Source organism: Cryptomeria japonica, chromosome 5 (assembly GCF_030272615.1).
Source record: "Cryptomeria japonica chromosome 5, Sugi_1.0, whole genome shotgun sequence".
NCBI lineage: Eukaryota > Viridiplantae > Streptophyta > Pinopsida > Cupressales > Cupressaceae > Cryptomeria > Cryptomeria japonica.
Window position 1 is genome coordinate 210,411,891 of NC_081409.1, and position 21,936 is coordinate 210,433,826.

Consider the following 21,936-nt stretch of genomic DNA (forward strand, 5'->3'; position numbering starts at 1 on the left):
TGGGTTCTTTAGGTGCATTGATAAGATGTATGATCCTAATAATGCCAACACGATTTGCACTGAGTGGAGCAAATTTTCCACTCCTAGGGGTTATTCTGATGCAGATAAGATGGATATAGCAAATATGGCATAGGAAGACCCAATTTTGTGTTAACTCCAATTGCTATATGCTCATTGTTCATGATGTCGATGTGCGTAAGTGATATGAAAATCATTCACTCATCCTTAGGAGATTGCGCCATCTTTGTGTAGTTGTTTCCTCATGGCGAAGCAAAGCTTGGTTTGGTTGCACCAAGTCAACAATCAATTCTTGCATTGTTAGAAGTAGCATGGACTCTCTTAACCCTTATCTCCTTTTGTCTTTATTTTCAAAGTAAGTTTATTAAAGATTCCACGTTCCAGCAGTGTTCATTAACGTAAGTTCGTTTGTGATTACCAACAATGTCACATCATATCCACTAAGTCTATCCAGAAATTAAAGTCGATTGTTTGCATTATAAACCTTGGAATTGTTTCACTTGATCATATTATTTAGCATGTGAGGTTTCTTTGTTCAAGAGAGGATAGAATACTTAGTATTTTGTTCTATGTTCGACGTGTAAAAACAAATCAACAATGAGTCCAGTAGTTCTAGTGATGAGGAGTTTGGGGATGATTAGAGGCATCCCTTTCATTACATTTTGACATTTTGCAGTTTGTAATTATTTTGATATCATACCACTCATTGTAATTAATATTTTTGATATAATACAAATCTCCAATTTGACAATTTCATTTGTCAAATTTTATTTAGTATTCAAGTATTTAAAATTAAAATGAAAATCTTAAATCTTAGTATTTAGTATTTGCAATTTCGCTATTTTACTAATTTGCCAAAGTCTCATTTAAATTGTAATTCTTATAAATCTTTCCGTAACTAATTTTTCAAGTATTATATGTATATCAACACCGCCCCCCCGCTCCCTTGCCACACCCTCGATGTCCCCAAACTTAGGCCCTTAGTCCCCCCATCTCCCCGTTCCAAAACTCGGTGGAACGTGATATTTACAAGGAGCAATTGTGATGATGTCCTAATAGTGTTATCTTTTTACTTAACTATGTTTCATTAAATTTAATTTAAGAGTGGGGCAATGGAAAGTAGGCAGCTAAGCCTGACCCTATGTGTAAATTTGAATTCACAATTACATCTCTACCCATTTGTGTTCACAAAAGAGAATAAGATGCAAAATATCTATTTAATTTTTAGTCCAATCTTAATCAAAACAATGACATATTCTTAAACCACAATATTCACACAATTTTGTGTATTAGAAAAGCATGTCCTAATTTTTTTCTAGTAAAACATATCTAAGTCAATTCATTCAATTTAAATACACAGTTAATTAATGAAAAATAAAATGATGACACATACCGCTAGAGAATTCATAACATTATGAGCTCCTGGTAATTTTAATCTTACTTTTGCCATGGGCATTCCTGCATATGACTAGAAACAACATAATTAACACTAGAAATCATGGAAAATCTAAGGTTTCAGTTAAGTATAAAATGAGAACATGATTTGTTAGTATGCATATACAATTACAAAGTTATAGATTAAAATTTTAACAGAATCCTAAAGTTTGAATGGTGAGATAAAGTATTCTATACATTCATGATTCAACAGTCATTTTTGGACCAAATTTGGAGATATCTGATATACAGAGATAATGTTCAGAAGACACACTAATTTTACAGTAAAGAAAACCAGACTGCCACATGACAAAGAAAAATTATGTCACGTGTTACTGAGAAAGATCCAATGTTATATTTGGAAAGAAATTTAACCAAGATTAGCTTCCAATACCTGAGTATGCTGCAAAAATACATTAAAAATGCTCATAGCAACTGCTGAAATAACCTTCTAACACATTTTGGGGGGCTTGCGGTTGCCTTCTTGAACATTACTTAGTATATGCCTCAACTAAGAAGATGCCTTTTCAAAATAATCAAGGACAGCTTAGCATATGACATGACTAAAATTATTGCATACATCTGTATGATTTACATTAACGCCTTAATGAGAAACATCATTTCATGGAATAAGGTTTCATAGTTTGGATTTAACATCTTAGCTAAGTTTCCAAATTGTTAAGGGCAGCTATCAAAAGCAATTTTGCATCAAGAACTATGATAGATAGTGGAAGATCTTTAGGACCTTGCTTGCATTTGGGAGTAGAGGAAAACAAAAGCCTTCATTGAGATTTCTACAAAATGAATACATACAACACGTGTCAACGAGGATGACTATATGCATAAGCTTGTCTGTCACCAAGATGATATTCCAGAAAAAACACATGCACATTTCTTTTTATATTCATAAGCATTTGGCCCTTATAGTAGGATTTAAGAATAGCATACCTCGTGGCAATCTTCACCTCAATAAAAGATAGAATTATATTTTCAAAGGGACTCCTCACATGTCAAATAGATCCAAAATATTTACAATTTTTTGGAATCTGGCATTTGATCCATCAAAATATTCACATTAGCAATCTTAATGTGAACTTACACTCCTATTTGCCTAAGAATTCTGAAGAGGAGAGACATTCAAAATGGCCAGGCATTCCTCAAATGATTTGAAATTGTGTTACTAAGAAGATTTCAGCAACCTATGCAACAACCTATCTAAACATTGACCTAGGGTAGACCCTATCAATGTTTGTTGCCAATGATGATAAAGCCAACTCACTTGACAATGTTGATGTAAAATCTTTATTGGTTCTGCTAGTGCTCCAAGTATCAAGATGAGATTAAATGCTACAGACTCACATGTACAATGAAAAGAATGTAATGTCCCGTTTTAAAGACCAATGCAATATAGCCACAAAATGCAATGCTCTAATACCACTTGTAATATCTTCTTTGGTTAATACTTAGGAAGGGAACAATTAACTTGTAAATCAATTGCAAGAGACTTCTCTCCTCAATAACCTCAAATAGTGCTCAAGATATTAACAAAATAAGTTGTGATACTAATTCACAATTGATGCTTATTACAAAATGCAATCGATATTACTTATACTCCAATATTCCTGCTATCTCTGATATGGCTCTAAAATATATGCGAGATGGTTTGGCTTCCTTAATATAATAATGATACGATTAATTTGCCATCACAAATATGAAAGATTGATAAATATGCAATGAAGATCTTTATTGCCTCTGATAATCATTTTATATATATATATATATATATATATATATATGCAACCGTATTATTGACACGGGATCAATTTCTCAACTTGAGCGATCCCAAAAAATAAGAATAAGAAAAAATAAATTGATTCCATTCCCCTTCCTTCATCTCAATGATCTATCTTTATATCTGCTTCTTGGTTGTAAAGTGTTAGGGCAGTACATTAACAGTAAAGGTGTGATTCTTCTCTAGACTCATATCCTTTGATGAATTATATTTACCTTTAATGAATCGCACCTCTTAGTAATACAATTTCTAATTAATTAATTAATTATTGATTAGTTCCTGATTGAACTTAGCCCTCCTTTATGAAATAGCGAAGGTCTTGATTTAACTATTAATTCTTCTCATGATAGTAATCAGCGATTCAGCGGTGTGGAGCATTTGGGCAGCACCATAGTTCCGATACATATAATTATTCATGGCACCCTCAAATGACATCTTCATGATTTATCATATTTGGAAGCATCAATTGCTTTGTTCATAATTCTTATAGAGGATCGACCCATGATCATAGTGAGTTTGCTTCAACTGTACTATCAGTCGGTTATTTTAAACGTAATCTTCATGTGGTCTTTCCATCGTTGTCTTTATAGAATCTCTTAAGAAGTTATTGCAGACTATGGTCAAAGGAATTGACCACCAACACATAAAAGCACCCCCCTTTCATCATTCCCAGAATCTACATTCTCATTTTTATGATTCGGCAATAGAGAAAAAATTTCTTATCGTCATTAAGTGTTGGTTCCATCATTGAAGATATGGATATATCAATCTTCAATATGCCTTCAATTTTATGTGGTGCTCAATATAATGTGATCGCCAAACATGACCAAGTATGGGAGGGGCGGATATAACAATATTGATATTACTGCTCTTATTAAGTCGACATTTTATTTAGTACCTCACTATCAATATTACTGCATCTTAATTTCTCCAATTATTCCTTGATAGCTTTCATTCCAATTATGATCGACTCATATGTGATTCTTTATTGTGAATGGCACGTCTTGGTATGGCCATGATGGACCAAGATCTGGATATTGTAATGTGATCAACTATCCTTTGATGACATAAATCATTACCTTCATAAAAGCATTGTTCTTTAAATTTTATTACACCCTTCATCATTTGCTTGTTATCATTGTATACTTTTCTTTTTTCCGCTGTCTTTCTTCTCATTTCACCAACTTTGTTAATATCTTCATTGCTGACTTTAATCATTGTCTTGAAAACTTTCTCATAGATCGGCTATAAGCATGTATTGCTGTCCATATTTGTATGTGTCTTTGTAGCTATAATCTTCATATTTCATAGTCATTTAACGAGACTATCTTTATTATTTTCTTCTTCATGTATCTTGAAAACTAATTTTCTTGCTCCTTGTGTGTGATGTCCCCTTAATAATTGTTCTTCATTCAGTCACAACTAAATTGTATCTCTTTGTCTCATCTCTCCACTTCTTCCATCAAACTGCTTCATATTCATCATTTAATAATCTTGATTATTCTTAATACATTGTTATCAAACCATTTGGTTCCAATTGCATCAACTTCATTATAAAGATAATACAAGGAGCTTTCTCCATATTAACAATACTTGACAGAGTCTTGTTTGGGGACATCACAAAGAAGACGAGGATAAATACATATGGATTTAAAAGAGTGCTCAAAATCAATATCTTAAGCATTATCATACTACCAATAAACACTCTCTACGGCTCAAATTGTCTCCAAATTTTATAACCTAGATTTTAGGTTGTGTGGATGCAACTTGGGTGATGGTATGGAAAAACCATATTCAAAATTCAGCTGTATTAGCATTAGGTAGTACAAGCCTATATAATTCAGATTATCAACAAGGAAGGGAAGACACGTTTGTTGCACTATCTCATTCAACAATAATTTAAGGAACTTAAGAAGGTCAAACTATTGATGAGGAAGTTTGCACTTTTGTCAACACAGAATAAAATATATGAAGTATATCCTATCCTCTTTTGAATAAGAAAATCTCATATGTTGTAGGACTTGATCAAATGAGATGACTTCAAGGTTTTGAATGTCAAGCCTTGACTGTATCTGGATAAACTCAGTGATAATGTGATTTTGCTAGTAATCACAAAGGGACTTACACATCTGACAAGCTACTTTGCATCTAATATGGCAATCTAGTTGATACTTCACTTCTCAAACTAATTAAAATAAAGTGAAAAGGGATAGGGTTCAAAGTATCTAATCTAAATCTATAGACAATGACAGTAACGGATAATGTTGCAGATAGACAGCTTTCTCACAGAAAACTAATTCTTGCTTAACCAAAGATAAACTCACAACACCACAAGAATAGTGCAATATTCAAAGGAAAATGAAAGATTTTCAGATCATGAACATACTTTAAGTACCCAATTCTAGCACAAATCAAATAAACATCCACAATTGAACTAACAGCAATAATAGGCTCAAAATAACCATATGCAGAAACTTACAATCAGCAAATCCCCAATGGTATAAATCCATCAAATATCTGTACACTTCACCATTAAAATCACTGAACTATAACTAAGAGAAGGCAACTAGTAAAACACCATACTTCAATGCTTTATTCATTTGCTTCAACTGCTGATATAATAGCAACTCTCACACTACTCTATTCTACTTCTAATTCTACTTACTGGCTACTGCTACTTACTTTACAAATCGAGAGAAGGCCTCCTTTTATAGATATTACATTTGACATCAACGAACAGGATTAAGTCCCATGAATGGCACGGATTTGTCTTCTAGAAACCCTAAACAACCTTATTTAATTATTCTAACAACTTCCTAACTGTTTCCACTACAAGACAAGATTTACACGTTTCCCACAATGAAATAACAACCTTTTGTCACCAAAAAAAAACTGCTAGCTAGATGTTGGATAAGAGATTTGTCACCTAACTCTATATTCTCACGCCCACAGAGATGACAAATGTAACCATAGTTGAACCAATCTAACAAACTATTTACCAACCAATTCTCTGCTTATTTTACAAGGTGGCAACTACCTATTGTGACCATTTCACACATCGCCCCATTGCAAATGGGGACCCTTGCTTTTTTGCTTTTTAGGGTTTGTCTTTTTAGGGTTTTTAGGGTTTTGTTAGTTAGCCTTTGCATTTTGAGTGTCGCCCAAGGGATCACATGGATAAGCAAGTCCGGCTTGAGTGATGTCCTGATCCTAAAATTTTGGCTAAGTCTGAATGTCCTGATCCTGAAATTTGACAAGTCTGGAAACTGAAAAACCTCAAAAAACTAGATTTTGCAATATAACTCCTGGAGGTCTGAAACCACTCTCAAACATCCTGAAAGTATATATGGAATATAACCTAAAGTATAAGAAAGAAGAAAGATGTTTCTTATACTTAAATGTTATATTCCATAAAAATTATCCTGATAGAGAGTTCAAAAAGTCAAATTTCGCCCCTGTCCTTCATTGAGGATCCAGAGCGAAAAGCGCTCCTGTCCCTCTCCAAGGGTCCAAGGCGAATCGCTCCTATCCCTCACCAAGGGTCCAGAGCGAAAAGGCTTAGTGGAGTCATTCCTGACCTTGTTTGGACAAATTGAAGCATCAAAGGCATGATGGAGGACAAAATGAACGTGATAGAGCATCCAGATTTGATTAAAGACGATGAAATGATGGAGTTTTGTCTAGAAAGGTAAAAGCACCCCTGTCCCTCTCTGAAGGACCAGAGCGATTTTATTCATATACACATTTTTAGACCTTGTTTGGACTCGAACTCTTATTCATGGCGTGTAACAAGATGATATCTTCCTTAGCCAAGACATTTCATGGTGAAAAGTGAAGCATTTTGGCCTAGAGGGCAAAATTCGCTCCTGTCCCTCACTGAAGGACCGGAGCTTGAATTTCAAATTTGCACTGTTCTTGCAGGATCAAGACAATTTTATGATTTGAAGAGACCAAGGAAAACATGATTTATCCATTGAATATAATTTGGAAGGCTAACAAAGGATGGATAAGCTTGGATTTGCAAAATAGCTCCTATCCCTCTCCAAGGGACCAGGGCGAAAAACCTAATATCCAGTCCTTCTCGCCAAGTTTGGACAAATCTAAGCCAAGGCGCGAATTTGAAATGATGTTTAAAATGCCTTGAGGTGGAATTGAGATGCGAGAGTTGCAAATTTTGATGACAATTGGCAAAAGCGCTCCTGTCCCTCTCCAAGGGACCAGGGTGATTTTTACAAAATCTACAAATCTCCTTCCAAGATCACGCCAAGACAGGGTTGTGCAAGATGAGAAATGTCTTTCAAAAAATGGTGAACAAGGAATTGCCTCCAAGAATAGACAATCCTAGGCTCAAATGCAAAAATCACTCCTGTCCCTCACCAAGGGACCAGAGCGAAATCTTCAAATATGCCTAAGTGCCTAACATTTTGAAGTGCTATTTCTTGTTTCCAGGACTCAAGATGGAATGGGGAATCATGTTTTATGCCTTGAGGGTAATTAGAGGTTGATGTGGTCAAGAGTTTGTGCAATGAACCAAAAATCGCTCCTATCCCTCACTGAAGGACCAGGGCAAAAATCTCTAGAACATCAATTTTGCCTTGCAAAAAACGAGTTGAACATGCAGAGAACGAACAATGAGAATCATTACTTACCCCACAACATGAATTGGCAATTTGGAAGATAAAGATCGAGGACAAAAGTGGAAAATCGCTCCTGTCCCTCACCAAGGGACCAGGGCGAAAATGTCCTAAGGTACGCTCCTCCTTAAGATCAAATGAATTAAACTCAAAGTTCCAAATAAAAAATGCCATTTTGGACGCCAAGGGTGAGGTTTTGAACGTGAAAACAAGAAATGCAAGGTCTAAAATGAAAAAGCGCTCTTGTCCCTCTCCAAGGGACCTGAGCGAGGTTATTGACATTCGTTATTTTTCACCATGCTTGCGTGCCAATATCCTCCAAATCACATGAGATGCCAAATTCTCTAAAAACTTAAAATATTTTAAAAATTTCAATTAAATTGGCATTTAATAAAAGCGCATAGCATTTAATAATTAATTTTAAGCCTTGGAAAATCGATTTTTATTATTATTAAGGCCATTTGAAATTAATTATTATTGAATTAAAATTAAAAAAGTTGAGCGCACAAGGCATTATTTTGCCTTTATTTGGCAAGTCGGCCTACTCCTTTTGAGGTTTTATTTATTATTTCACCTTTTATTTGCTAGGTCGGCCTCAGGGGTAAGTGGAAGGTGAGTGCTCCATATATTGGGGGTGTTGTTTCACAATTCAAATCATTCAATCATCCTTTCAAGTTCGAAATTGAAGAGCAATTCGAGGAGCGAAACCCAGAGAAGTGAAGCAAATTTCTACTAAGTGTGGAGAAGCTAGTGGAGGGCGAAATTCATCTTGAAGGCTATTGGAGAGGCGTATTTCTTGCTAGTTTGGAGGATAATTTCCAGATTTTTGAAGACATTTGAAGGCAAATTTCCAGATTTTTGAAGAGGAAGGTGCAGTTCTTTTCCAAGCTAAAGGAGGTGCATTTTATCCAAGGGAGAGCTTTGATCTACACTTTGCCTAGCAAAATTCATCTATTTTTACATTTTTTCTTAGAGTTAATTCTCAAGAGGAGGTATGGCAAAATCATCTTGACACCCTTATTCAAGGTTTGATTTTTTTTAGACATTTTTTAGAAAAGTCTAAGTATTGCATGATTAATTAGGAAATGATAACTCAAGATTTATCATGAAGTTTCCTAATTAAAATCTTGAATCTTCCTTTTAAAGTTTAATTTTTAGATTTCAAGATATATTACTAATTTTGAAATGTTGTGTAGGTATCAAGATGGCGACTCCCAAGCTCGAAGGATCTACAAGTCGGAAGGCTCTCCTCAAGGAAAGTCAGGCCAAATCAAGGACGATCTCCTCCAAGAAGCAAGGACAAGGGCGACCTCCTCCAGTCTAGCATCGACAAGGATGGCTTTCTTCGATCCAGCATCATCAGGATAAGGGCGACCTCTTCCAATCCAGCGTTCCAAGGCGAGGTACATCATCATCCTGCAAATCAAGGACACAAGAAGTCAAAGCAAAGGGTTCGTTGAAGAAGCAGATAGTTCCAGAAGAATTAATTAAGGCTAACTTCTCAACATTACCAAATTGAGTATCAACCAAGTGTCAAATGAGGTGGCATCCTAGTCATCACTTCTCCAGTCAGTGTGGTCCACCTCAGCATGTCCAGATTCAATGTACCTAACTCATAGGAGGTGGCACAAACTTCTATGTACCTACCCTGGCTATTCATTGGTGGACTTTTCCAGAGAGGACAAGCGTCCAAGCAATACAATTTTATCATTGGTCAAGCATTAAATGTTACGTAATGGTTGTAACAAACCCTAATTAGGGTTTTTATTATTAAATCCTGGCCATTGATCTCGAATTGATCTTAGCCATCGAATTGTATTGTGGGCACTATATAAGCCCCGGCTCTTCACTTGTAAAGATATATAGAAGCAGATAGATAGAAATAATAGAAGGGAGTTAGTGAATAGAGAGTAGTTAGAAGGTGATTAGAATAGCAATTAGAGTAGAGTAGAGAGAGAAGGCAAAGATTGTTGCCAAGATGTTGTTGTAAAAGACTTGTAACTTCATTGAAGAAATGGTGAAATTTATGGGTCGATTCGACAATTTGCATGGTCTCTATACTTCTCATATTTGATTTCATGTTATTAGATGAGTGGAAGAAATGTGCTTGATTGATGGTGAAATTCGTACATCCATACTACTAGCAGTTTGTTGATTGCAGACTTGCCTTGTGTAGTCAACTGGAATCATTCAGCTTAAGCTTAACTTCAATTGTCGCTTCTTCATTGATATGCATCAACCTGATGGTGTCTATGCCTGCAGTGATGATTTGAACATCATAAAGCTTTCCTTCGAAGATCGCACTAACCTTGTGGAGATGGTCCTGCGATGTCAAAACAAGACTTAGTTAGAATTTCATCAAAGATCATTCATTGCTCCTACATTCTTAGTGTTAGGATTAGATCCTTTCCTTGCCCTCATCTTTTTTCCATTTTTTCAAATCAACGCTAGTGAAATCCTATGTTCCAGCAATATTCAAAGCACATCAGATGTTCAATCATCAAATGTAAGTCCCCTTGTGATTCCAGCAAATCACATCATACCACAGAGAGCTTATCCACACGTAGAGATCCTACATCGAAGAACCTTGGAGTCATCCTGATTGATCCTTTTTCGCGATATCTTCAGCAATCAGAGGCTTTACTCAAGAGAGGATAAGGTACTGTTGTGACCATTTCACACATCGCCCCATTAAAATGGGGACCCCCTCTTTTCGCTCAGTTTCGCCTTGTTCTTCTCTCTGCTTTTTAGGATTTTGGGTTAGTGAGTCAGTCGTCTGGACTAGGGTTAAGCCTTAGGGTTTCCATTTGATGTCTTCAAGACTGGTGTCCAGTCAATTTTGAGTGATTGTTGAGCATCCTTGCGTAGGTTGCAATTTTGAAATAAGGTGAATTTGTCAGGGATCAAGTAAGTCTGTCTAGGTTCAGTCGGAATTTTGAATGCGAGTCCAAATTTTGCCTAAGTGTTAATGATGGAATTGTGAACTTTTGTCCGGGTGATTTTTGACCAAATTTTGGAGATCTTAATAATTGATCCGAGCATTGGAAATAGCCTAATTTTGCCTTGTGAAGTAACTAAAGTCTTATAATCTTGATATTTTGGCCTATGGAAGCAAGTTCACTCCTGTCCCTCAGTCAGGGACCAAGGCGAAAATCATATTTTATGCATTTTGGTTATTGACTTGTTTCATTTGTCTTGTGCAGGGTCGCCAGGAGATGCAGTAGGACACGAATTGGAAGATTTGGAAGATTTTTGAGACTCAAAATGGCAAATTTTTGAAGTTTGAGGCCAAATCGCTCCTGTCCCTCAGCAAGGGACCAGGGCGAAGTGACTTGCCTAGACCATTTTGACCTCATTTTGATCAAGTTAAAGTGTCAAGGACGCGATGGAAGGTGAAATCAACATGATGGAGCATCCAGACTTAGTCGTTTGCAATAAAAAGTTGAACATTTGCCCTCAAGGACAAAAATCGCTCTTGTCCCTCACTGAAGGACTGGAGCTTGTTTCTCAAAATTTCACTATCCTTGCAGGACCAAGACGATTTTCGGATTGGAAGAGATAAAGGAGGGCATGTTTTGTCCATTGAATATAATTTGAAGAAATTTGCAAACAAGGAAATGTGCCAGAAGGACAAGTTCGCTCCTGTCCCTCACTGAAGGACCGGAGCTTGAAATCCAAAATTGCCTTGTCCTTGAAAGATTTGAACGATTCCGCGATTTGAGAAGATCAAAAGAGGTACATTTTACTCGTTGAATATAATTTGATTGCATCTTGAAGGAGAAAATTGGCCCTAGAAGCAAAATCGCTCCTGTCCCTTTGCCAGGGACCAAAGCGAATTTTAGTGATAGCTCCTGTCCCTCTCCCAAGGACCAGAGCGATTTTCCTTATAAGACAAGTTTTGGGCGAAGATCAAGTAAGTGTTAAGTTTGAGGCAAGCAAAGGAGGCGTAACGAATCCATTGAAGATAATTTTGAAGATTGCAAGATGCCAAGTAAGCCCATATTTGCCTAGGCGCTCCTGTCCCTCTCCCAGGGACCAGAGCGATTTTCTCCTAAGGCAAATTTCTCACCAAGTTGAAGCAAATTCCATGTCAAGGATGAGTGAAGGGGAGCATAGCAGATCCATTGAAGATAGTTTTAAACGTTGGCAAAGAATGATTGAGCCTACAAATGAAAATTCGCTCCTGTCCTTCAGTCAAGGACCAGGGCGAAATCAAGGCTATCTAATATTCCCTCCAAGTTTAAACCACTCCAAGCCAAGGTACAAGGTGGCGACGATGTTTGGAACGCCTCGAAGAGAAACAAAGTTGCGAGGATCGCGAAAAGTGATGAAATTACCTAAGTTTGCTCCTGTCCCTCTCCTAGGGACCAGAGTGAAATGTCTAAGTATGTCCAAATTTGAGGTGCCACTTCCGTTTCAAATGTTCAAAAGGGGGTAAGAGACACTATTTTACACTGCAAAGACAATTGGAAGTCGATATAAACAAGGTTGAGCCCAAGGAACAAAGGTTCGCTCCTGTCCTTCAGTCAAGGACCAGGGCAATATTCACTAGACTGGTCATTTCTTTCAAAAACCACGTCAAGGCGAGGTCACACAAGATCGAAAATGTTTTTGGGAAGATGATAAGCAAGGAACCAAACGTCAAAAAGTGATTAACTTGAGCAAAGAGGCAAGATCGCTCTTGTCCTTCAGTCAAGGACCAGGGCGATATTTATAAAATCTATCATTCCTTCCAAAAACCACGTCAAAGCAGGGGTACACAAGATCCGAAACGTCATTTGAAAGGTAACGAACAAGGAGTTAAGGTTAAAAGATGACAAATTTGAGCTAGAATTCAAAGTTCGCTCCTGTCCTTCAGTCAAGGACCAGGGCAAAAATCACTTGAATGACAAGTTTGCTTTGCAAAGGAGGAGTTTGGCGTGTGTGAAACAAACAAGGGGATCATTGCCTACCTCACGAATCAATTTGGCAACTTAGAAGACAAAGGCCAATGAAGAAATGTAAAGTTCGGTCCTGTCCCTCACCAAGGGACCAGGGCGATATTCACTTGAATATCAAATTTGCCTTGTAAAGGACAAGTAAAGTACGTGTGGAATGAATGAATAAAGTTGTTATTTAAATTGGTGATTAAAGAAGCGAAGACCAAGGAGTAAATGCAAAGTTCGCTCCTATCCCTTAGCCAGGGACCAGGGCGATAATAATCTTAAGAGGCATTCATCTACAAAATTGAATAGATCAAGCTCAAGATTCCCAATGAAGATGCCAGTTTCAACGTAGAGGAAGTGGTTTTGAACGTAAAAGGCGAGAAATTCAAGAGCAAAATGCTAAATCGCTCCTGTCCCTCTCCCAGGGACCAGAGTGATATGGTTTGCATCCTTTACATCTCTCACGTGTTTGGCGCCAATAAATTTTTAAATTGCATTTAATACTAAAATTCGATGAAACTTGATATTTTTAAAAAAAATTGGCATTTAATAGTGCGCACAAGGCATTTAATTAATTAATTTTGCCTTTAAAAAATCGAAACCATTAAATACGAAGGCATTAAATTAATTAATTATTAATTTAAATAAAAAATAAAAGAGCGCTTGGGTTTTATTTTAAATATTTTGCAAAAAGTCGGCCTCCTTTTATTTTAAATTTTGTTATTATTTACCTTATTTCAAAGGTCGGCCTATGGGAGATTAAGGAGATGAGCGCTTATATAATGAAGGTACTTTCAAGCATTTCAAAACATCATTCAAACATCATTTCATATGCGATTTGGAGAAGACAAGGAGAAGGTGCAAAATTTCCATCAAGAGAAGTGCGAATTGTGTTGAAGAGGAGCGAATACTCTATCATCATGTTGAAGACCCCAAGGGTGGTGAAATTAACTAAGGAGGCGCCTTTGCTAGAGGAAGATCACGTTGATACTTCAAACTTCGATTTTGCCTAGGCAAATTTCCTAATTTTGCATCTTTTTAGAGTTAGCTCTCAAGTGAGGTATGGCGAAGTTTCTTTTGTCTAAATTTTGAATATTGGTCATCCTAGCCTCAATCTTGAAATTTTGAATTTTGAAATTTTGAATTTCCTGTAGCTCAATCGTATTTAGGAAATGATAACTCAAAGACTTATCATGAAGTTTCCTAAAATTAATCTTTAATCTTATCTATGTTTATACATTGCAAAATCTATTTCTTATTATGAAATGTTGTGTAGGTGTTACAATGGCGACCCCGAAGGCAGGAGCATCCACCAGTCGTCCAGCTCTCATGAAGGAAGATCAAAAGAACGAAGAATTGGAGACCAAGATCGTGTCGAAGTGGAGCAACATTGGAGATACCAACTTGGGAAACTTCAGTACGAAGAAGTTTCGAGAGGTCCCTTATATTGGCAAGCCATCACCTATCGGCAGGAGGATAATTGAAAGTGGCATCATTAAGGCGGCCGGCTTCCCTCTAGCAGTTCAGTGCCATGAGTTAATGATCGAGTGTGCTCGCCATTATGATCCACAGTCCAGATCGATCGTGTCCAAGGAGGGAAACACTTTGGCTTACCTTTCAGAGGAAGCTATAAGTGAGGCTTTCCATCTTCCAGAGCACAGAGATATAGTCTACAAAAGCATAGAAGGAGCCAGGTCCATGTACGAGGATGATCCAGATGCTTGCCTAAGCATCATCAACAAGAATTGGTTACTTAAGAGTCGCCCTCGCCTGAGCAAGATTCCAAACACACCACATAGGATCGACTTCCAGGAGGAGTACAGAGATTTGATAACACTGCTCAACCGAGTTACAGGAGCCCCTCAAGCCTTCTATTTTGAGAAGTGGATGTTCTACTTCATCCAAGTGATAGTTCAGGGAAAAGGAACAATTCATTGGGCTAGAATGATTAGCCATTGCTTGGACGTACAGTTAAGGAGACTGAAGGCTACCAAGTCCTTCCACATGAGTTCATACGTCATATATGCCTTGATCAGGAGCTTTGAGTACGCAGGACTACCTCACAGAGGAGTGATTGGAAGAGGACCCGGCGAGGTCAGAGTTTGTGATTCCTATGTTCACTTGCATCATCCACCAGGAAGTAATTACAAGTTAGTCAATGATACCTTCACGATGAACATCACCAGGACGTTGCAAGGCGGGATTCACAATAGACTATCTCAGGATGCACAAGAGCTAGTAAAGAGGTACGGTGCTTGGTTTATCCAATTTCCGAAGTTTACTTATATTAGAGTTCATGGTTGTCCTTCACCTCCATACATGTTGCCGAGATATCCGACAGACAGAATAGTGTTACTTGAGGTAACTAGACAGTTGGCAGCTTATGTGAAGGCATTCAGACACAGACATGGAAATGGAGTTCCTGTGCCTATCATATTAGGGAATTCAATTGAGGTATGTCCTAATGCTCTAGCCATGGATGATGCAGAGAAGGAGTTAGCTTTATATTCATTTTCATTCTTTGCCTTGAGAGAGAGCTTCGATCCATATGGGTATATAGAGGAGACAGTCGGTAAAAAATATAAGCATGAGTTTCAGATAGAAGACTTTGTGATGAATCTCTTAGATGATCTTGAAGTGAAAAGAAAGATGCATTCTAGATTGCCTTTAGATTTCATCAGGAAATGCAAGATTTACAGAGTGGCCGACCAAGCTAAGGACAGTGGCAGACATCTCCAATCATCTTATGATCGAGAAAGCAAATCAGTGAGGCTAGATTGGAATGAACCCGAGGTTGTGGATCTAGATGCTTTGATGGCTCCAGTCTTGTCTTGTACTCGCAGATGGGTTGATGTGCAACATCAGAAGTTGAGAGATCAAGGCATATCTATGACTTTCACTTTGGAAGAAAGGCCAGCAGAAGGTGGGGCAAGTGTAAGTGAAGGTAATCCTAATCCCAGAAACGCAAGCGAAGGCAACCTTCGAAGTGTAAGTGAGGGCAATCTCCATCCAAGAGGCTCGAAGAGGAAAGAGAGACCTGAAAAAAGAGAATCTTCCAAGAAGAAGCAAGAGGCCAAACGAGATCGTTCATCCGGCACATCTTCTCGACAAGAGAAGAGGATACTTGAAGTAGAGGACTCTATGGAATCAATGGTACAGAACGATAAACAGGAAGAAGGACAGGCACCTCGAAGGTCACCAGGTGGATCTCTCCAAGATAATGAGTTGCATGAAGATAAAGAAGATAACGAAGTAACATCTCCTCCCAGAGAAGAAGAAATATTGCCTAAGGAGATACAGGTTAAAGAAACAAGATCTGCCATCCCAGATTGGTTAAAGGAAAGACTAACAAGGGTGATTGTGATCGAAGACAAAGACAATGTGATTGATTTAGAGAGCCTTGTTGGGAATTCTCAGGAAGTGACAGAGAAGAGGAAGGCTACTAAGATGTCCAAGATGATCAGAGATGAGACCGGATCCAGAAAATTGCAGATAGCTACACCGGCCGTGGACAAGTATGAAGGTGAGATCCTTGCAGAAGAATATGATGTAGAGACATTTGAGCTTGGTCCACTTACAGCCGAGCAGACACTAGATGAGGCCACCAATTCATTTGAAGCATTGAAAGACAAGCTTAGGGAAGAAATGGAGAAAAATAGAAAGCTTGAGAGAGAGGTCGGTGCATGGAGAACATATTTCAGCCATCTCAATCAGCCTTTGGGACGTCAGGATCCGGCAGTATCACCTATGCAGGCACTTCCCCTTCAATCAATTGGTGAGGCAGAGAGAGTCAGGAGTTTGGTTCAGCTTATGAGCTCTTGGATTGACAAATCTCATACAGTTGCTATGGAGTTTGCAACAAGGATGATGCAGACCATTCACCGAGCTATCCAGGTTCTTGAGATCATCCACAACTTGATGATAACGATAGCTGCCTTTGCTCATACTAAAGATGTTATCATTCCTGTACTGCAAGTTATCAGACAAACATCAAGGAAGGTCCTGGTGCAGGAAAAGATAATGGATGGAGCACCTCATAGTTTACTTCAGTGGTCAACCTTACTCCAGATGAAGGAAGTTCTCTTCGAGGACATCAGTACTAGATGCAGTCATGTTGAGGAGGTTATCCACCCGATCCAGGACAGAGTGTTTGAGGTACTACGTACTATTCTTGGCAGGAGGATCGAAATTGAGACGGATGTGGATTTGCAGGAATTGGAAGAAAGGGTCAAAGTCATCTTTTGTAAAGATGCGAATGTCATCACAGATGAGCAATGGGACCAGATGTTTGCTACCATGCTCCTGATTGAGAAGACTAAAGAACTTGAACCTGAATGGGACGCTGCTCTTCTCAGGGCATTTGATCAGGTCATCCACTTGGAAGAAAGAATGAGGAATCTTCCCGAGATTCCAATTGCTGAGATCGAAGGAATCATCTCCAGATTCATTGCATATGCTAAAAAGGAGCATTGGAAAGGGAATAAGATTCTAGATAAGAAGTTGTTATAGATGACATGGCACCTTAATTGGAATTGGTCTATGTCTCCTGGATTTTTGTGCCAAATTTAATATTTGGCTATGCATTTAATATTGTTCAGTAAAAAGGGGGCTATTTGTAATAAACCCTAATTACGGTTTAGGTGTCTAATCTTGGCCATTGATCTTCTTTCGATCTGGACCGTTCATTGTAATTGAGGATGCTATATATGCCCTCATTTCTTTCATTTTGTAACTAGAAAAACTAGAGATTAAGGAAAAATTAGAGAATTAGAGAGAGATTAGAGATTAGAAGCAAGTTACTTTGTAGCAAGATTGAGCTTTGAGGAAGGAATTTCAAACAATTGTTGTTCATGATGGCTTTGAGATCAATAAAATATTGAAGTTATGGTGTTTTATTGCAATTCTTGTGGTTATCTTCATGGTTGTTCACTTTCTTGAATCATTCTCAATCAAAGTAGTGTTTTAGTGTGAAGGACGAAGTGTTGGACTTGATCGTCGGTGAGATTCACTTTCCAAACCACTAGCTTCTTGCTGATTGTAGGAACGCCTTGCGTGGTCAACTGGAGAAACTTGAATCATTTAAACTTTCAATCGTTATTTGTATCTTGGATATGTGCCTTTGTGGTAGTGTCCTTGATCTTTGATGAATTGAAAAATCATTTGTTACCTTAGAAGATCGCATCAATTTCAATTGAGTTGTTATTTTATGGCAATATTGAAGTTGGTAGAATCTTGCCAAGTCTTGTCCACATTGAGTCATTCTTAGGGTTAGATTAGACTAGATCTCTTGCAAGCCCTACTCTTTTGATATTTTTTGAGAACTTGTTAGTATAGGAAATTCTACTTCGGAAACGTAAGGCCCCTCGATGACACAGCAATCACAACGACCACTGTTGCTTATCCACACGTAGAGACCCTACTTAAAAGAACATTGGAGTCACCCTAACTGATCCTTCTTGCGATATGTTCAGCAGTTAGAGACTTTATTCAAGAGAGGATAAGATGCCTTTGGGTATTTTATTCTGTGTATGATTGTGTACAAAATACACATCAACAGGTACCCTTGGGTATTTTATTCTGTGTTTGATAGTGTACAAAATACACGTCAACACTACCTTCTAATGATTTTCAATGAATAAATAAATAACCCATATGCTTTTAACCAAAAAGCTTTGCAAAGGCATTCACATCACTAACTACTATTTTTGGGGATTTTTCAAATTCTCAAATAAAAGTCACTACAAAACACCATTCGCAGATAATATTTCACAGTAACTGAAATTTCAAACCATCCACCACTTCAATATAAATTCACCAACTGACATCAATTTCAAAGAATAGAAAAGCATTCACACACCATAATTCAAAGATTACGAACATATGAAAGCCACCAGTAGTTCTTCTATATTAAAATAGCAAATAACAACATGCATAAAAGTTTTTTTGCTCTTATGACAAAAACAAAGTTTGCCCAAAAGATCCTAACCAGAAACAAAGTCCAGATATTTAAAACATGAAAGATAACAGTTTCTTGAAGAAAACCATTATTTAAAAAAGTTTTTAGGCCTCCCAACCAATGATCAAGAAAAGTAATTAAAACATTGAACATGAAACCGCCACCACCTATTGAGCTCCCGGTTCACCATCATCAACAATCTCAACCTCCTTCTCAACACGTGCCACTTCTTGAGCTTTGATCCTTTGTCCGTATTCACGGTACCTGTTCATAGTTGGCTCCATATTCGGCTCCTCTGGTATAGTAGTGATCCACAACCTTGTTTTCCACTTTGCAATCAACCCATCAGTAGCAGTTGTGTTCTTGTGCATCTCGTCCATCTCGGATTCAAAGGTAGAGGTGTGTATTTGTAGGCAAACCAATGTTTTAAAAGATTCCAAAGATATGCTTTGAGGGTCCCTGACATTCTTTAGATAATTGTCTTTGACTTGACACATCATTTCACTAAGTTCCAACATGTTCTCTTTGAAACTATCCATAAGGTCGACACCCAAAGCACAAAGGTTCTCCTTTATTTTCAACAGATCGCTCAAGTAATGCTTCAAAGCTTTGTCAATGTCATCAATATAGTCATGATAGATCTTTTCCTTCCAATCCAATGCGTCACACCAAATAGGATTAACCTCTTTAGGATGTCCAACTATTTTCTCGGTGGTTAATATGGCGTGGCTCAACTACATGAGCTTTGTTAACAGCTCCTTTCTTTTATTCTAAATATTTACATACAACATTCTGAACTTAGTAATATAACTGACGCCAACCCTATACATTTCATCAATCTAGTCAGTGATAACTTTGGCATATCCTAAGTTACCTTTGACTTTTCTCACAATGTCTGGATCAATTCCCTGAACCTGTGAACTTGAAGACTCTCCAGCGGTATGATTTATGAAGGATGAAATGAAATCCTTCAATGATTGCACTTGGGATTGGAGCTCAAGATTCTTCTTCTTCTATTCATGTGCTCTCCTAATCAATGCATGGACTGAGAAGTCAGCATGATAGACATCCCCTTCCAAGGTACAACGTTCCATATCCACATGGCTGATTTTATAATCCTTCTCGGTTACATTATTTGCATCTATACTCCCAACAGGATCAGCAATTTCTAAGATTAGGTGGGCCATACCCAGGACGTCATCGGGAATACGTAAGCTTGCTAAGTCGTTTAGAAAGATTGCTCTCTGCCTTCGCCAACTTCGACCTCATCGGTTGACACATCATAGGAACAAATCATGAGAAGATCTATAAAGTATTGTCATTACTAGCAATTAAGGACATGCAAAGTTGGTGGCATGCGTTATAGCATCAGATATTATCATTTTTGCAGAGAACATTAAATATGATATTTTCAAGAGCGCCATAGTTTGCCTATGACAGGATGGTTCTGCCTTATGACAGTGAGTTGCCATTTCATAACACAAATTTAAATTGGCTGGAGAAAGAACAAGAGGATATAGTTCAACAGTTGCGGTATTTTGCATGGAAAGCACGTACTGATTTCAGCAAATATAGGAAAGTTGTTGCTATTTTAAGGAAGATTACAGAACAAGCTGAAAACCACAAACAACGTTTGCAAGACAAGCTAGCAGAACAATTCACATCAACAAAACGGTGCTCCAAGCTAGGAAAGGTCCCATGGTGCAACCAGATGTTGAGCCAGTGCAGGGACATATTCTTTTGAACCTGTCTGACTTTTTCCGAGCTACTGTTTTTGATTGGGAAGAATTTGAAGATATCCTGTTGACACTGATCGAAGAAGAAGAGAAGGCAGATGAGATTGATAGACGGATTGCAAAGCAGAACACAACACCCGATGTTGGAGCCTGAGTTCAATGACTTCATAGCTTCTCCGTTGTGAATAGGTCATTTTAATGTTGCTCTATGATAATTCTATTTTGAAACAGTCGCTTTCAAGACCATTACTTTAGTAACCATTTCTTGAAACGGGAAAGACAAGATATGAAAGGGTTATAAATAAGTAGTTTAGGAAATTTTGAAGGGTCTTTTTGGCAAGGAAAAACTTTGATTTTGCTCTTACGAGCAAGACTTCTTTATCCATGTTTCTGTTTTCACTGTTTTGATATAGAACTACTGATGGCCTTCATATATTCATAATCTTTGAATTATGGTGTGTGAATGTTTTCTATTCTTTGAAATGGATGTCAGTTGGTGAATTCATATTGAGATGGTGGATGATTTGAACTTCCATTTACTACAAATATTGTCTATGAGTGATATTTTGTGGTAATGTAGCTATTTGAAATCTGAAAACCTAAAAAGTAGTTAATATTGTGAATGCCTTTGCAAGGCTTTCTAGTTAAAAGCTCTTTCCTTATTTGCTTTCTGGTTAAAATCATATGGGTTATTTATTTATTCATTGAAAATCATTTGAAGGTAGTTGCCACCTTGTAAAATAAGTAGAGAACCAATCAGTAAACAATTTGTTAGGCTGGTTCAACTGTGGTTGCATTTGTCATCTCTGTGGGTGTGAGAATATAGAGTTAGGTGACAAATCTGTTAACCAACACTAGATAAATAACTAGCTTTTGGCTTTTATTGTAATATATTAAAATTTAGCCAAAAGTTGTTATTTTTACAATAAATTAATTCATTTTTTGCAATAAATCGTACTCCATCTCATATCCAACTGTCATCTCTTTGTTTATGTATGTTTCTTGTAGCATTTCTCTAGAATTAGTCACTATTTTCTAGAAATCTAGAAATGATATCCTTTCGAATACTTCTATCTTTGTATCACATCCTCTATTAGCAAGTGTTGGCCTATATCTTTGAATTCGTCCTCTAGAGAGCCATTTTTGTGAGTATGTGACTCTCAATCTTCTTTGGAAAGACATCATCTTCAAAGTTTTGATCTGTGTTTCCCACTTTGTCTTGGTAATCTTCTTGAAACTGCTTCCTTACTTTAACTACATCTTTAATCATTAAGAGCTTCTAGGGTTTAGCATTTTAAACATTCCTTTTACTCATTCACACACTCATCCTAAACAACTTTCATAGAAATCCCACCATCTAGTCTTCCAGTTACTTTGATCGAAACATGGTTGATAGCCCCTCTTATGAACGCTAGATTCTACACAAATCTACTGGAAGATA

General features: G+C 37.4%; 1 protein-coding gene across 11 annotated transcripts in view; it reads right to left on the reverse strand.

Moving 5' to 3' along the window:
* The window catches only part of LOC131051716 (uncharacterized), a 221,039-nt gene that overhangs the window by 104,866 nt on the left and 94,237 nt on the right, over window positions 1-21,936 (reverse strand). For all 11 annotated transcript variants that reach the window (XR_009372572.1, XR_009107185.2, XR_009372571.1 and 8 more), the window contains one exon: window positions 1,412-1,486. Coding sequence is in view for 5 of the 11 variants with exons in the window: in XM_059221352.1 (XP_059077335.1) it covers window positions 1,412-1,486 (75 nt within the window). In the remaining 6 variants the exon portion in view is untranslated. The remainder of the gene's footprint in view (window positions 1-1,411; window positions 1,487-21,936) is intronic.